Genomic DNA, 17,474 nt, shown 5'->3' with positions numbered 1-17,474 from the left:
CATATCAGGTGGCTCACAACTGCTAACTCCAGCTCTAAAAGACCCAACACCCTCTTCTGGACTCCACAGAAACTCACATTCATATCTTTTTTTTTAAAAGTAGTTTTAAGTGGCTGTTCTCCATTATGTTTTTTTTTTATCAATTTGTAGACATTCTTGATATGTTGAACAAATTGTCTTTAGGATAGTTAGATAATTAATTAAGCTGCAAACATTTTAGGACCATTTCAGTGCACACATATCGACACGGATTACATTCAATATTTTAAGATAATTTCAGTTAGATAGAAGGAAAGGAGGCCCTCTTCTATCAGGGTACGAGGGAAAGGGCATAGGGGGAGAAGAGGGATGGTGGGTGGGACTAGGAGGAGACAAGGAAGGAGGCTACAGTGGGGATATGCAAAGTAAATAAATTGTAATAAACTAATTAATTAATTTAAAAATTTCCAAGTCTAGTTTTATAATAATATTCCATATTGTTCATGCCATCTGACAATGACAATCTATCATGTGAAGTTTGCATATTTAGTTTCTATATAAGGCATGTTTTAGCCACTGTTCTAACATTGGTTGGCATATATTTGCAGTACATAGATGCCACATTATGCTATTTAATATTCAGATGATTGGTCTTAATTACAAGCTTTAAACCTCTTTTCAGCAGAAAAATATATCCTTGGATTTAGGATGAATCCTCTGAGGAGCACTGAAAACTATGATATGAAGAACTTTGGAAACTTTCCTGTCAAACACTAATTAATCATAGCACATGGTAGGGCTGTGATTCCCACTCTGCTTGCAGAAACTGAAATGAAAAATGAGGTGTGCAGGTTGGCAATGGAACAAGACGTAGGAGACCTCTCTTTGTACTTATCTACAAGAAAGCATGAGTCCTACAGTGAAGGTGTTTTATTTAGATTATATTGTCTTAATATGTGACTTGCAATTTGTCATTCGCCCCATATGTGCAGTACTTGAGCTTCCGTCTATCTAGCCATATTTTCAGTATGCTTCATTTTTCTTTACTTTCAAAATAGAAAAAAAAATTAAAAATAGTTTACAAACCTGTGAGTGAATAGAAACAAAATCCCTATTACCCACCACTTGCTGCAAAGAGAAGATGATTTAATCAAGTCTGATGACAATTTAATCTCTTGTTTATGATATAAATATAAATATAAAAATAAATATTTGAGAGAGTTTGGTAACATGTCAGTTTATCAAAACAGCTGTAGGAGATTCATTTCAGGCCCCACGAACACTCTATAACCAGGTACGCATTACCAAGCATTAACTCCCTCCTATGAAGCTGGTCTCAGATCTAATCTGAAATCGGCTGGCGAGCATGTGAAGCCTTCCACTGATGCTGTGAGATTTTTCTGAAGGAAATCTCACAGAACCCCAGCCCTAGACAAAAAACATAAGTAACTAAGGAATGCTGAGAGCATGAGAAAAGTCTCTAGGAAAGAGCCCCTTCATTTGTCTACCCAATACTAAGTGGTCAACCCTGAAATCAAACACATACAAGTAACATTTGGATGGAGTAGGATGCATCTGTGTATTTAGGAATATATACATAATTGAAGACAAATAAGCCAGGAATTTGAGAAAGAGCAAGAGGATAACATTGGAGGGGTGAGGTGGAGACAAGGAGAGGATATTATATTTTAGTTTCAAAAAGAAAAACAAAAAAGAAATCATCTGCTTATTTTCATAATTCATGCCACTGTCACATCAGTGCCCTCTTGCCTAGCTAGTTAATATTGTAGCACGCAGAGGCTAAAGTTATAGAATATTGCTGTTTTCCCTTTATCACCTGGATAGCAATGTCTGACAGAGTGAAAGCTAGCAAGATTCCCAAATGGTTTTTGTAGACTCAGCAACCAAGGAGTGTGGTGTCTTTAGCAATAGGTCTGACTACCCTGCTGGTCTTACCAACAGCCAAGTCAATAAGCCGAATAGTTTTGGGGAGAGTTCTGGAGCCTTTCTGGCCCACAGCTCCTAGAGAAATGTCTCATACCTGGGATTTTCACAAAATAATAACCCATGTCTTCTGGGATCAGCATTATCTACCCATGCATGGTATTTGGTGATAATTCTAACACTAGCCATAATGGAAGGAAAATGAAAAGTATCATCTAAAATGTCTATAGAGAAGGAGCAAAAGCCATCAATCATGCCTTAGCATGCAGAAGAATGAAATCATTTGGCTATAGATATGAAAAAATAATATGAGCCAGTGTTGGATCCCAACTCAGTCAAGGCTACAGCAGAAGCACAACAGAAAAGAAATAGCAATAAATATATATTCATTTCCTCACTTTTACTAGCTTCACGTATTAAGTTGAACCATATGAACTTACTGGTATTTAGCCAGTAAGTTTTTTTAACCTATAAAAAGCAATTTCATGTAATTCAATTCAGTAAATATATGCATTCATTGTCATTTACATAAACCTTACAATATGAGGTTTCTATGTCAAAAAATTTCATTATGCCATCAACCTCAGAAAAGTACTATGTAAATGAATGTGAAAATTGAATTCTCCCAATGTCGTGGCTCTTGTATTCACTGTACCCTTCCATGGATGTCATTCCAGATGGGTATGCATTGCCTCAGGAAATGAGCTGACATAATTCATAGATCTATCTGCATATGAAACCAGGAAGAACAAATGTTGGAGCTAACTAATGAGAACACTATTCTGGCTGTATATTCTTTTATATTTAATAATAATTAATATAATACTTAATAATAATTTTTTTATTTAATGACAGAATAATTTATTTATGAGGTATAATGAAATGCTTCCAAACACATATGTGTTGTATAATTAACAAACCAATATAATATTTCTAGCTTCTTAAACATTTATTATGTGTTGTGAAATTTATCCAAATCTTCTCAACTATTTGAAATATATATATATATGTATATTTACATAAATAATTGTTTTCTATAGACACCCTCATGTGTGGTAGAGCACCAGAACTTGCTCTTCCTGTTTAATGGAACATTTTTTTCAGGTGGTAGATATCTCCCTGTCACCCCCTATCATCCTCCTAGCATCTTAATTACTGATCTATTGCTGTGAAGAGACACCATGACCAAGGCAGCGCTTATTAAAAGTAGCATTTAAGTTTTGCTTACAGTTTCATACAGTTAGTCCCCATCATCGTGGCAGGCAGGCAAACATGGGGCTGAGAGCTGACATCTTGGTCCACAGGCAGGTAGAAAGAGAGACTCTGGAACGTTCTTTTGAAACCTCACCCCTCCTTCCTGCCTAATGACACAGCTCCTCTAACATGGCCACACCTCCTAATCCTTCCCAAACAGTTCCACCAACTGGGAGCAACCATTCAAACATATGAGCCTAGAAGGGCCATTCTCATTAAAACTACCAGACCCAGACTCTGGGTTCCACAATTCCACTCTTAAATGTCATGGGATTAACTTTTTTACATTTCTATGTATAAGGGATACCATAAGGTATTTGTCCTTCTGTGTATGGCTTATTTAAAGCCACATATCATCTTTTAAATTTATTCCTGTTGTCACAAATTTCATAATTTCACTTTTATGGTTCAATAATAATCTATTGTGTATAGATGTGCCACATTTTCTTAATCTGTTCATCAAGTCATGATCATGTTGATTGCTTCCATACCTTGACTACTGTAAATAGAGAGCAGATTTACAAAAGTAAAACACAACAGAGACAGAGATACAGAGACACTGTATACAGCATGGGGCTCTTGTCTACCTGGGCATCTCAAATGGTGTTTTCTCCTGATCTACAGAAAATCTACTATGTTTCCTAGGAAAAGTATCTGCAGCCACATTCTATCAAGATTTAACAGTGAAAACCAAAAGCATCCTTCTGATAAGTTCAACTTCTAAGGAGCAGGTAGACCCCAGAGACAGCTGTTCTTCTGTTCTAGGTTTTTCAGTTCTGTCTGGAACAAGAAGGAAGGTTAACGTGCAAACCAAATGTCTTAGATTCAGAGAAGGAATTTCTGACTCTCTGAAAAACCAAACCATTGCTGCCTTTGTCATCTTTGGTTTTCACTATTGTATCTTTCTCCTCCTCCTCCTTTTCCTCCTTCTCCTCTTTCACCTCCTCCCCTCCTCCTCCTCCTCCTCCTCTTCTTTTTGGAGACAGTATCTCACCATGTAACCCTGGCTGGCTTGGAAATTGCTCTGTAGTCCATGCTATCCTTGAACTGATAGATTCATCTGCCCTCTTTCCCCAGAATACTGACTGCTGGTATTAAAATTGTATACCGTAGCCAGGCAAGGTAGTACACAACTTCAATCCCAGAATTTGGGGAGGCAGAAGCAGGAAGATCTCCATGAGTTAGAGGACAGCCTAGTCTACAAAGCGAGTTCAGGACAGCCAAGGCTAAACAGAAAAAGCCTGTCTGGAAAACAAACAACAAAAAGGTGTGTACCATTACACCTGTAATTCCTTTTTTTGTTTTGTTTTGTCTTTTAAACTAAAGCACATTTTACTATGAATATGGAATGTTTGTGGGTACTTATTCAAGGCACTACATACAAATTATCATACCCAAATAAAAAGCAAGGGTTCTTTAGTGAAGCTGCCTGTGTTCAAATACTGATCCTAGGTTATAGTTATATGTTAACTTATGCCAAGTTAGTTTGCTAGCATATTTGCTTTCCTTGAAATATTCCATGTAAAGTTCTTGGAATAGTACCAGAAACATAAAGGATCCAGTAATGTTACACATAGAAGCCCATATAAATGGTGTGTGTGCATGTGAGTGTGAGAGAGGTGGGGTGGGGGGATGTGTGGATACATGTCTGTGTGACTAACACAGGTTCTCAGTCTTCACATTCTTGATGCTCCTGCCTCATCTTCTTGAGTGCTGAGATTTCAAGGGTACACACCATGCCTAGCTAGATCTACATTTAGAATGTGTTGTTGTCAGGTTAGCATATTGGTGATTAGAGCAAGGAATTTTGCCTCTTTTGTTTTAGCAGATTTTTATTTCTTAAACTAAACGTCTCTCTGTGTTTTATGAATAGAAGTGAGTTCAGAAGGACATGAACTTTTTCCTAGTTCACCTCCAAGACCTACATGATACCCACTACATAGGTACATAATCAGTCTGGCGTAATTTGTTTTTAGAGATTTTTAATATGTTGTCTTGATATAATGATTTATTTTTCTTTGGAACCATTGATAGTGGGATCATGTAATTTTTTTTAGGAGTTTCACACGGATTTGCATAACAGCTTAGTAATGTAAATTTCTGTCAACAATGTGTGAAGTCATCTTTATACTGCCTTTACCCACATTTCTTTGTTTTTCTTACTGACAGTAGGCAGTCTAACTGGGATGAGATATTTGCTATGTTATGATGTTATCTTTCCTGATGGTTATTGACAATTGAGTGTATTTTTCATGATATTGCTGCTCACTTCTGAGTTTTGTTTTTTGTTTGTTTGTTTTTTGGTTTTTGTTTGTTTGGGGGTTTTGTTTGTTTGTTTTTAAGACACGGTTTCTCTGTGTAGCCTTGCCTGTCCTGTAACTCACTCTGTAGACCAGGCTGGCCTCAAACTGAGAGATTCCCCTGCCTCTACTCCCAAGTGCTGGCATTAAAGGCATGTACCACCACTGCCCAGCTGTCATTTCTACTTTTAGGGAAATATTTATTTTGGTATTTTGGCCATTTTTCAACTTAATAATTTGGAAATTTTTGCAGGGGTGATGTGCTGGGGCTCCTTTCACATCCCAGACATAGCCTTTTGTCAGATGTACAGGAAATATTTTCTCCCGTTGTTAGCTTACCTCCGTGCTCTGTTGACTGTCTCCTTTCATATTTGAGGCTTTTATTGTTTGTTTTTGTTGATCATATTTCTGAGATCACATCCAAAAACTTCTTGTTTATATTAATATCAAATAGTACTTATGCTATTTTTCCTTTAATTGTTTCAAAGTTTAAAGTCATATAGTTAAGTCTTTAATCAACTTGTAAGTTATTTTTGTATGTGGTGAGAGAAAGGAGTTCCACATAGTTCTTATATAAGCATTGGGATATCCAGTCTTCCTGGTATCATTTATGGAAGAGACCACTTTTTTCCAACAGGATGGTTTATGACCAAACCTTTGTCAAAAATATGTCGATGAAGGCTCGTTGGTTATTCTGTACCAAGTAGGGTTAAATAATATAATTTCTTCATTCACTGATCAATTCTACATGTAATATGTAAGTTTTATTAGAATTGGAGTACAAATCATGTTGGAGTAGTTTTGTGATTGAGTCAGAAGTGGAAATGGGAGTGATATGATTCAGAAAGCAGTGCAAAACCAAACAAACCCCTAACTGCATAAGAATCCTGTTTTCAATCAGCAGTCAGCCTTGTCACAGTTGTCCATGATTAATTCACTGCTGCAATACTGTAATTTCCTTGTATGTGCTCCTCTGATGCTTATTATGTTCCTATATTTTGATTGTCCTACTTGTGTTAAGATTTCCTTTTAATTTTACCATAAAGAGGATTTACTTCATCCTGTGTGGATGTAACTTAACTGGGGCATTAAACATGACAGCGAATGAAGGCCTTAGCCCTGTGTGTTGCTGAATGCTCATAGGCAACTGGAGGAGTGTCAGTTTCCATGAAGGCTGGCACTCGGGCAGTGTTAGGACTCTGCTAATTGTGGTCACGCTGGCCCAGGAGTGCAGAGGGAGATCCCTACTCTGGCAGCTGCCCTGCATGAACTCTGCTCTGCCTTGGCTGCCTACCTCTGAGCTTGTACCCTTGAGGCATCTATGCACCACAGAGTTCTCTTGTAGCCATGAAACTCGGGAGAATTGCTTCGTAAGAAGAGGAGTCCATGTAAAGCGTTGTTATGGATTATTCAGACACTGATAGTGACTCTACTTTGGGATACAGCGATGATGAAGATTCCAGTGACGAAGTCCAAAGAATATCAGAGTCAGTGCACATAAAACTGTATTTTTAGATATTTGGGATCTTTTCCAGGCTCTGTAATTTTATTGTGAGGAGTTTCTAACTCCTCACAATTTTTTTTTAAAACGTAAACATTACGAAACAATGGGGCTTTGCTTTAACTTTTAAACCTATAATGTGCTTGTGAAAATACTTGATAATTGGCCATGTGGTGCCTAGTTTTGTAATGACTTATTTTTATTTTTATCACTGTTATTATTGGTAATGCTGAAATCAACTAATGTGCCTGCACAGAACTGTATCAATGTAGGATTTTCTTTTTAAAGACAGTGTGCATGTCATGTCAGGATTGTTATGGATACAAATAGTTCTGCTAAGCACTCAGAGAAATGTGGGTTTAGTATGGGCACTGCCTTATAATTCTAGATGTATAATATTCTCATATATAATCTCAAAAAAAAAAACCTTAGAAGCTATTATATACATGCCAACAAATAAGAATGAAAAAAATCAAGTAATTTTTAAAAATAAAATGTCTTACTTAATGCTTTTCCCGCTCCACGTCTAAGCCAGTATATGTAACCTTACTAGCTGAGTCAATAGTCTATATAAAAACATAACAACTGCAAGTAGCCAAAATGCTTCGTAACAACATAGAATCATTAGGATCTCTCTCTATCATCTGTACAAGTAACACTAATACACAAATCCAGATTATATTTATTTGTATCATGGTCCTTGGACCCACAATAGAAACAAATATGCATATAATCACAGTTTTGGCAGCTTTTTTCCAGTAACACACTTTCATTAGAAGCATGTCTGCCAACGTGGAAGATTAACATGTCAAAGCCAACTCAAGCAACATTTTGTCCCTCAAGAAAGCAGGGTCTCAGAGCACTTCTGGACATCTTCACAGAAGGGCATTTAGCACCTGAATAGTGGGAACAATAGTACTGTGATGGCAGCATGAATTAGAGTCAGATGAACTTGATATTAAGTAACTGCCTAGTTTTACATAGCATCATTTTAAAGCTGCATAGCAGGCTAGGACATATCCATGAATGGGAATTCTAATCATTTAAGGGTTAAATGTCTTTTGGATTTACTTTGTGGTTGGTCACCAAAATATATTGGTGCTGGCTTTCATTAACAAATGCAATTTTATGATAGATATTATGCCCATTGCTCAAAATTATTCTACATTTTAATATATGTTTAATTATCATCAAATTTAACTCTGACAATATATGTGAGCAGTACAGTTTTTTATTTTTTTAAATAACTGTTGTTTTGATTTTTTGTTTGCTTGTTTGTTTGTTTTTTGTTTTGTTTTGTTTCTTTTGAGACAGTTTCTCTGTGTAACGTAGGCTGTCCTGGACTCACTTTGTACACCTGGGTAGCTTCAAATTCACAGATCCACCTGCTTCTGCCTCCCTGAGTGCTGGGATTACAGGTATACCCCACTGTGCCCAGCTTGAGCAGTGTAGTTGTAGGGAAAGAATTTGATTTAAAGAACAGGCAGTCTGTGTTCGAATACCAGAACTGTCATTCAAGAGCTTGGTCTGATTGTTGATATATTACACAGCTTGTGTTCTCATATTTAGATCTGAGAGAAAATAACTGCCACTTGCTTTAGGCAATAAATGATATTACCTTGAAGTCTTTTTATATAGTTCTTGACATATTCTTATGTTTAATGCACTAAAACATAAAATAAAATATTTTATTGACTTTCTTGATACTATCCTTGATACTTTCCCCATCTATATAAAATATTTAATGCTTCTGCTACAAGAAAACTCACTTGATGTTAAAAGTCTGTCTAATTTAGATAAGATAATATAATATAATTTTAAAATATTAGCTATTTGTGATTAATTTATTAAAATTTATATGCACAAACTATATTCAGGATTAAATACTTTTTATATAGAGATTTTTTTAGTTTTTTAAAAAATGTATTTATTTTATTAATTACAGTTTATTCACTTTATATCCCAGCTCTAGCCCTCTCCCTCATCCCTTCCTAATCCCATCCTTCCTCCCTCATCACCTCCCATGCCTCTCCCAAAGTCCACTGATAGGAGAGGTGCTCCTCTCCTTCCATCTGACCCTAGCCTATCAGGACTGACTGCATTATCTTCCTCTGTGGCCTGATAAGGCTGCTCCCCCTTCAGGGGGAGGTGATCAAAGAGCCAGCCACTGAGTGCATGTCAGAGACAGTCCCTGTTCCCATTACTGGGGAACCATTTTGGAGACTGAGCTACCATGGGCTACATCTGTGCATGGGTTCTAGGTTATCTCCGTGCATGGTACTTAGTTGGAGTATCAATCTCAGAAAAGACCCCTGTACCCAGATTGTTTGGTTCTGTTGCTCTCCTTGTGGAGCTCCTGTTGCCTCCAGGTCTTACTGTCTCTCCCTTCTTTCATAAGATTCCCTGCACTCTGCCCAAAGTTTGGCTATAAGTCCCAGCATCTGCTTTGATACCCTGCTGGGTAAAATCTTTCAGAGGCCCTCTGTGGTAGGCTCCTGTCCTGTTCCCTGTTTTCTCCCTCTTCTGATGTCCATCCCATTTTATTTTATTTTTTTACTTCTTAATTTATTCATTATATATCCCGATTGAAGCCCCCTCCCTCAACTCCCCCAGTCCCACGCTCCCTCTCTCTTCCCCTCATCCTCTTCCCCTAGTCCACTGAAAGGGGAGTTCTCCACTATTCCATCTGCCCACAGATTGTTAAGTCTCATCAGGACCACCTGGATCCTCTTCCTTCGTGGCCTGGCATGGCTGCATCATCAGGGGAGAGTGATCAAAGAGCAGTCAACTGAGTTCATGATAGAGGCAGCCCCTGCTCCCCTCACTCAAAGATCCACATGGAGATGGAGCTGCCAATTGGCCACATCTGAGCAGAGGGTCTAGGTCCTCTCCATGCATGGTCCTTTATTGGTGCATCATTCTCTGCAGGACCCCTGGGCTCAGATCTTTCTTCAGCCTGACCATAGATATTATTTTTAAATTTCTTAATAGTCAAGATGAAAATGTTTCTAAATCGGCAAGTTCTACTTTTATTTATTTGGCAGCAGATAGCAGGAATAACAGGATCTCACTATGTAGTATAAGACTAGGATGGCCTTGACCTTATGATCAGCCTCCAAGTACTTGGAGACTGTAGTTACAGGAGTGTACCAATACAAATACTTTAAACAGGAAACATCGTAAATAGTAAAGATGAAGCTAGATATGGAAGAGTAGATTTTAAAGGCTGTTTTCCTAAACACATAAAAGTATTATTGTTGTTTTAAGGCTAGGAATTACTTGTAGTACCTTGTGATGCTATAAATACATGGTAAAAAAAAATAAGTTATTCACAACTTATAGAGGCCCTGTGGAAATGATGTGCTGCTGCCTGCTGTGTTTATTTAACACACACACACAAAAATCACCTTTTATAGAAATTAATAATAGAGTTAAATATATATCATATGCAGTTCTCACTTTGTTACTGGGTAAGAGTGATACTGAATGGTCTCATGGTCACATAAGAGAGGCTTATATAGCGTGTGATTGGTAGATCTTAGTTTAATAGCAAGTTCCTATGACCCTGGAGTCTGAAGTTAGGACTGGACAAATGGATCAGCAACCAAGACTACATACTGCTCCTGCAAAAGACCCCAGTTCCATTCCTAGCACTCACTGGTGGCTAAACTGCCTGAAACTTCAGTTCCAGGAGGACTCAGTGGCCTGGCTTCTGGGGCCATGGCATTGATGTGCATAGATGATGATGATGGTAGTGGTGGTGGTAATAATGATATCTGATCTCTACCACCACAGGGCTCAGGAATGCAATACCCATGAGTTTCTTGTAACACATATACTAAGCCCCTCCTATATTTTCAGCTTTAAGGAGTAAATCTAGTCATTGTCCCTGCTTTTATATGGCTTAGCAGGAGTCCCTAAGCGAATGGGCACACAAAGAAGTAGGTGAATTTTAAGTAGTGATAGCCACTTCAATGCAGAGATATGTAAGGTGCTGAGAACAGATACACAGGGAAGCCTACTAGCTAATTCAGGACAGCATAGGAGAAGGCACTAGGGATCGAATCCAAAGGACAAGCATGGGGGAGAGAAGCTGCTTAAGCCTAAGGACAGCATGTCATGAGGACTACTGGGTAAGGGAAAGAAGATGTTTGTCAATTTTGAAAGGAGACCAGGTTCCCTTTAAGGCAGAGAATGTGACACAGGCGTGAGAGGCTCACAATAGCAACTCCTGACAGAGGAAAAGTTTGTATTTGGGAGTATATTTAAGTTATTTTCTTGGGGGTTGCACTGAGGAGATGGATATTGGGAAAGGAAAGGTAAGGAGGGACTAGGAGGAGTGGAAGAAGGGGAAGCTGTGGTCAGCTGTACATGATATATATTTAACTCTATTATTAATATATCCTATGAGAGAAGAATAAATAACATTTTAAAATTAATAAAAATAAATATATATATATATATATATATATATATATACACAACAAGGAAGAGTTTTCTTCTTTAGAGTACAACCAGTAACATGCGGATGGGAAAGGCATGTAAGAGAAACTGATGGGGAGCTGAGAACCTCAGAATACTCTTCATGAAACCTATGGAATCTCACTTAAAACCGTAAAAGTAGATTCCCATGATGGAAAGTCATGTCATAGTCTTATATGGAAAAAATTAACATCAGAAACGGTTGCTTCTGAGATCAGCATATTAATGCAGTCCACCTTTCCATGAGTCCTAACGTGCCAGGGAAGGGAGCTCAGCCTGCACAGGTAAGTGCAGTGCAGGTCCTCAGGTGGAGGTCAGTGCAAAGAACCCAGCCAGGAGGAGCTTTGGAGAACTGATCAGGTTATTTGAGGGGGAAAAGAGGGTGTTTTGCCCCTAGGGAGGTGGTCTGGATCTCTGGTGGCAAGGTTTGTGTGGCCATGTACCACTGGCCAGGGCTGGGATGCTGGAAGATGCTTCATATGCATACCCTGGGGCTGTGGGGTCCTGGGGAAAAGCCTTATAAGGTCAAACAGGAGTGAAGCCTGATGACTGTCAGTGTAACAGATTCTCACTAGGGTTGATGGTGAGGCAGCTGGATTTATGGCACCAGGTTGGAAGTGGAGAGGTAGCCTACTCCTGTCGCCCTCCTGCTTTGAGGTATCCAGGGTTGAAGCTTCCTCAACCTTTCTTCCGCAACCCTGGACTGTTATGGTCCCACACTAATGTGGGCCTGTTTAAAAGAAGAAAAATGTATTTTTAGGTCAGTGTCCAATAATGAATGCTGAAGAATATCACAAGTGCATTCCTGAAAAATAATATTAGTGGAAGAATATTTGGCTCTGGTTTACCAAATACCAAATGCCCTTTCTGTTAAGCAACTGTACCCAAACAAGATGATATAACAGTGAAAGACAGGAAAGCAGGACAAATAACAGAACTTAGGAATGTGTCAGAACTTTGCATGTCTTCAATAGCAAACAATGCATTGGGAACAACTTTATTTTCAATACTTCAGATGCTTGGTTTGGGTGGAGCACTGTGTTTTGTAGTATAAAAACATGTGAACCGAGTATTTTTCCATGCAATTACTTCTGTGATATGTTCATGCATATTTTCCATTAATTACATTGGCTTAGAAATGTTATCATAAGAAAACAGGATACCCTGTCAGGTGTGATTTAATGTTCTAACAATGATAATATTAAGTTTATGGCAGCTGAAAATAACTTGTGAATTTGCCAAATCCATCTTTCTTTACTTGAGATGCACCAGGAAAGATTTCAAAGGTCTCAGAGATCGACATTGCCTGAAATAGTCACAAATTAAGTGTTTTTCAAGAGACAGTGTTCATATAGTTAAGTCACTGTGAGTAGTATTTCTCAAATACTTGAAGACCCATGAGCTCAGGATAGCTGAATAACTATGTACAGTAAAGTGTCCATTCTGAAAGAGAAGTAAGCATCTTCCCTGGGGCCCTCTTTAGTGTTTAGCTTCTTTAGTTCTGTAGATGGCTGTCCTATATTATATGTCTAATATCCACTTTTAAGAGAGTGTTTACCAAGCCTGTCTTTCTGGGTTACCTCACTCAGGTTAATCTCTTCTAGTTCCATCTATTTGCCTGCAATTTTTTAATAGCTGAGTAGTGTTCCATTGGGTAAATGTACCACAATTTCTGTATCCATTCCTCTGTTGAGGGTCATCTACATTGTTTCCATATTATGGTGATTACAAATTAAGCTGCTATGAACATAGTTGAGCAAATGGCCTTATTGAATGGTGGAGTATCTTTTGGGTATATGCCCAGGAGTGGTATAGCTGGTCTTGAGGTAGAACTATTCCCAATTTTCTGAGAAAGTGCCAGATTGATTTCCAAAGTGGTTTTACAAGTTTGCACTTCTACCAGTAATGGAGGAGGGTTCCCTTTTCTCCACACCCTCTCTAGCATGTATTATCACTTGAGTTTCTAATAGGTATAAGATGGAATCTCAATCTTAGGTGCATAAAAGTTGTGTTACTATATTAAGAAAATATTTAAAACTGGTCTTTTGATCTCAAAGATGCAATGTCAAATCCATAGCAGATAAATTAGATACTCCATTTCCAGGGGTATGTCTTTAAAGACTTTAAAAGCTATAATCTATTCATTCCCATCTTTATCATCACACAATTAATTCAGAAATTCCCCCAAAGGGCAAAGGAAATGACCTTATAAAATTTTCTTCTACTTGTGCAAGTGAAATTTTAAATTTGATAATTGTAACAACTGAGTGTTAGCCGAAGGGAATGTGTGATTTATAATATGTGTAAAGTGGTTCTTCACATGAAGCCTAAACCATGAAGTGGATAAATCAAGAAAAGGGTCTATAATTTGGTGCCTGAATGAAAGTCACCATAGTCACCTTTTTTATTTTTTTGGACTTAAAGGCCGATGCTCCATTCTAATGTGTCTATTTTTTTTATGCAGGGAGGATGTGAGAACAGCAAACGTAATTGCTGCAGAGGCCGTCACCTGCCTTGTGATTGACAGAGAGTAAGTACATTGCTTTTTCAATGTGTAACATACACTCATATCAGCAATATACGTGTTTCTAGAATTAGACACCATTTTGAAGAGCTATTAATACTTGTTTAAAATCTTTTCCTTTTAAGACGAGGTCTGTATTTTATTCCTGTATTATTCTTAGAAGCGGCTAGCTCTGCCAATCTAGTTCTGTAATCTTTAATAAGACACCCGGGACGAGCTACAGCTCCGTGGGCTCACGTGAAAAGTGACGATAGAGAGATATTACAGGGATATTTTGAGGATTAATAAGAAATGTAATTAAAGCCTTTGCAAAGCGCTTTTTACTTAGGAGGTGCTTAACCAGTGCCGGTCATTTGGTGTGTTATTTAGAATCACCAGCATTGTTGCTCTCTGTAGGTTTTAGGTTTCTTTTCTGTTTCTCTGTCCTGAGACTCCTGCACCAGACAGAGCCTTAGGGAAGACACTCTTGTAAGAAGCATCGGCTTTAGACGTGGACAGGTGCTTATTTAGAGAAATGAAAGGCTGCGTTGAGACATCTGTCTCCCTTCCTGTTGCTTTCTCTTCATTGTGCTTTACAGTTCTTACCAGGGTGAAAGGTTAATAGTAGGTTGTCGCCACCAGAAGAATATGGCTCAGGTGCATACCAACCACATGGAGCCCAGAGAGCAGGTATTTCCTCAATGCAGCGTATGTGGATAAGTTTATCAGAAAGGCCGAGGGCCTGGCCCAGAGCGAGCTGATCAGAAAGCATGCCAGTGCGCCCCTCAAGGCTGCGTGAAACGTTGTGCCGCAGTAAACCAAAGCTGAGGAATATAGGACAAGGTTAGCACGATAGCACTGGATGAGCCCAGGGCATTCTGGGTAGAGAGAGTCCCGATTTGGTCCATAAATCCTACTTTTGAGGTCCCTTCACGCTAGGATCACTAAAAGGTAAGCCACAGCACAGGGGCTATAGGATACTTGCAGTAACAGAGGGCTCTGAAAAGGGTTGTTCTTTTCTAGGTCCCAGAACCAACAATGACCTAGCCTCACTGCTTTTACTGAACTGATATTCTACTGACGTTCCGCCATGTACAAGAGAGGGTGCTAGGTGAAGAATCAAACTGGGGGAGTATTTGGAGGTGTAGGGAGGGCGGCATAAAGAGTAATGAGAGTGAGCAGTTCAGAAGGAAACTGAGCCACTTTCAACTGACGAGGGGAAAACTGGCTAAAGGTTGTTGAAAGACCATTTAAAAGACCTAAGTGTGCAGATGTAATAAGGCTGGGTTACTATGAAAGCTAAACGTTGCTAAAACAGCAACTCTAGCAATTCTACCAAATGCCAAATAGTGTCCCATTAACAAATCATACTTTTTTTTTTTTTTTTAAAGAAAGTACTGTAAGAAGTGAATTAGGGATGAAAGGTTTCAAGACGAATATGTAGTTGGAAGACAAATTCTAGCTTGTGATCATGGGGCCGTTTAGAGGAGGAATGTGTAATAATGAAAAGGTTTTAAAAACATAAAAACCAAGGATTGAATATCTGACTAAGTTAAAGACCAAGATATAAAGTAAGAATAATGTTAAGATAGAACAAGGAAAATGAGATGTTTGGTATAAGTTTGGAAGGTACAATGATATTCCCGAGAATGAAAGCCATTGGCATGCAATTTTGGGCGCTTGAGACAGGAAGTCATGGATGTGGGCTCCAGCACCTGTTCTTGCTACCATGAAATTTACTTTAATATTGCTTTCATAGAATTAACAGCTGAAGACATCAGGTGGGGTAGAATTCCATGAAAGAACAGAGATAATGATTTAAAAAAAAATAGGAATTTGGTGAAACTCAATTAAGTTCACAGAAGGGAAGAAAAACAGATGAGGGAGAAACCAAGACTACAGGAAACAGGGCAGTATAGAAAAAAAAATCTTAAGAGAAGAGAGAAACTAAATCCTAAATTAAAGAAATAGACAGTTAGTGAAGCATCCATTCACAACCAAAAGTTTTTTAGGAAAGCTGGGCAAGACAGGATTGTGCCACCTGGAGAGGACAGATGCCAATTACAGCTAATCACGTAAGGAAGTTTGAGAATTATTAATCAAATGTGCATAATTATGTGCATCTCAAAAAGCTAGAAGAAAGGATTTTCAATGCTTTCCCCATAGACAAATGAGAGAAACATTTGAAGAGATGGATATACTTAATTCAAACATCGCATAATGTATGCAAGAATTAAGACATCCTGTTACCCTAAGTCAGTCTCTCTTACACACACGATTTGTATGTTTTAAGTTTATAAGTTAAAGTGAATGTAAAAGTAAGAAAAGTGTGGCCAGGTGCAGTGGCTCATACCTGTAATCCCAGCGCTTTTGCAGCATTGTTTATAAGAAGCCAAGACATGGAAACGAGCCATGTGCCTATCAGCGGACAAATATGAATGCCTGAAGAATATGTAATATAAACATATACAGGAAATATCATCCACCTAAGGATGAAGTCCTGCCATTTGTAACAACATGGATGAATCTGGAAGACCGCTGAATGAAATCACAAAGAAAGATAAATATTTCCTGAGCTCAATTATGGAACTCAGAAGAAAAGCAGAAAATGATGGCTATCAGAAGCTGGGTGACAGAGAGGGAAGAGTAAGGAGTTCTCGATCAAAGTATATAAGGTTTACATAGGAGGAACAAGACTCAAGATCAGCTGCACCATAGAATGACTAAGGGAATAATGATAGCTTTTTGGTTGTTACTGACTTGCTTTGCATTTGATACACATCTCACTGTGAAACTCTGACTGGCCTAGAACCCACTGTGTAAATCAGGCTGGCCTCAAACGCATGGAGATCTGCTTGGTTCTGCCTCCTGAATTCTTGGATTAAACACCCAGCTGGTGGTTTATGTATTGAGAAACACAAATAGATGGAAGGCTAAGGCAGAGAGACGACTTGTGAGTTTGAGTCCAGCACGCTACAGAGTGTGCTCAAGGCAAACTTGGGTTGAATATACAGAATCTGAATACCCCCAAATAAGCAAATAAAGAGTACAAGTAAATTTCAAGTGCACTTTAAAACATGAGAGGTGAGAGGGTGTTTACACATACTTTCTCATTTTACTCTTACTGCATTGTATGTTCATTTCAAAGCATCCCCTTGTACCCAGTAAATATATGGCATTATAATTTATTACTAAAATTAGTATTTAAAGTACAGGTAGAACCTAGCATGGTGACCCATGCCTGCAATACCACTCAGGAGGCTGAAGCAGAAGAACCATAGTGGACTCTAGGCCTGCCTGGGCTACAGAGCATTTCCAGGTCACCTTGGGCTATATTGAGGCTCTGTCACAAAAAGAGAGAGAGAGAGAAATCCTAAAAATAGAATAAATGTGAATACATAGTTTGTCATTCTTTCCTTGGCAGAGAAAAGGGGTTCCATTTCTCTCAGGGGCAGCAAGAACACTTTAGGGTCAGGCCCAAGTGCGCTGGCCAGGTGTAGGGTGTTACAAT

General features: G+C 38.5%; 1 protein-coding gene across 2 annotated transcripts in view; it reads left to right on the top strand.

Annotated features, from left to right (window-relative positions):
- Prkg1 (protein kinase cGMP-dependent 1) overlaps nucleotides 1-17,474 on the top strand; it is a 1,175,688-nt gene that overhangs the window by 1,019,378 nt on the left and 138,836 nt on the right. For both annotated transcript variants that reach the window (XM_060388343.1, XM_060388340.1), the window contains exon 8: nucleotides 13,925-13,990. In XM_060388343.1, coding sequence (XP_060244326.1) covers nucleotides 13,925-13,990 — 66 coding nt within the window. The remainder of the gene's footprint in view (nucleotides 1-13,924; nucleotides 13,991-17,474) is intronic.

The sequence above is a fragment of the Meriones unguiculatus genome, chromosome 1 (assembly GCF_030254825.1).
Source record: "Meriones unguiculatus strain TT.TT164.6M chromosome 1, Bangor_MerUng_6.1, whole genome shotgun sequence".
Lineage (NCBI taxonomy): Eukaryota > Metazoa > Chordata > Mammalia > Rodentia > Muridae > Meriones > Meriones unguiculatus.
This window is presented reverse-complemented; position numbering and strand designations above follow the sequence as displayed.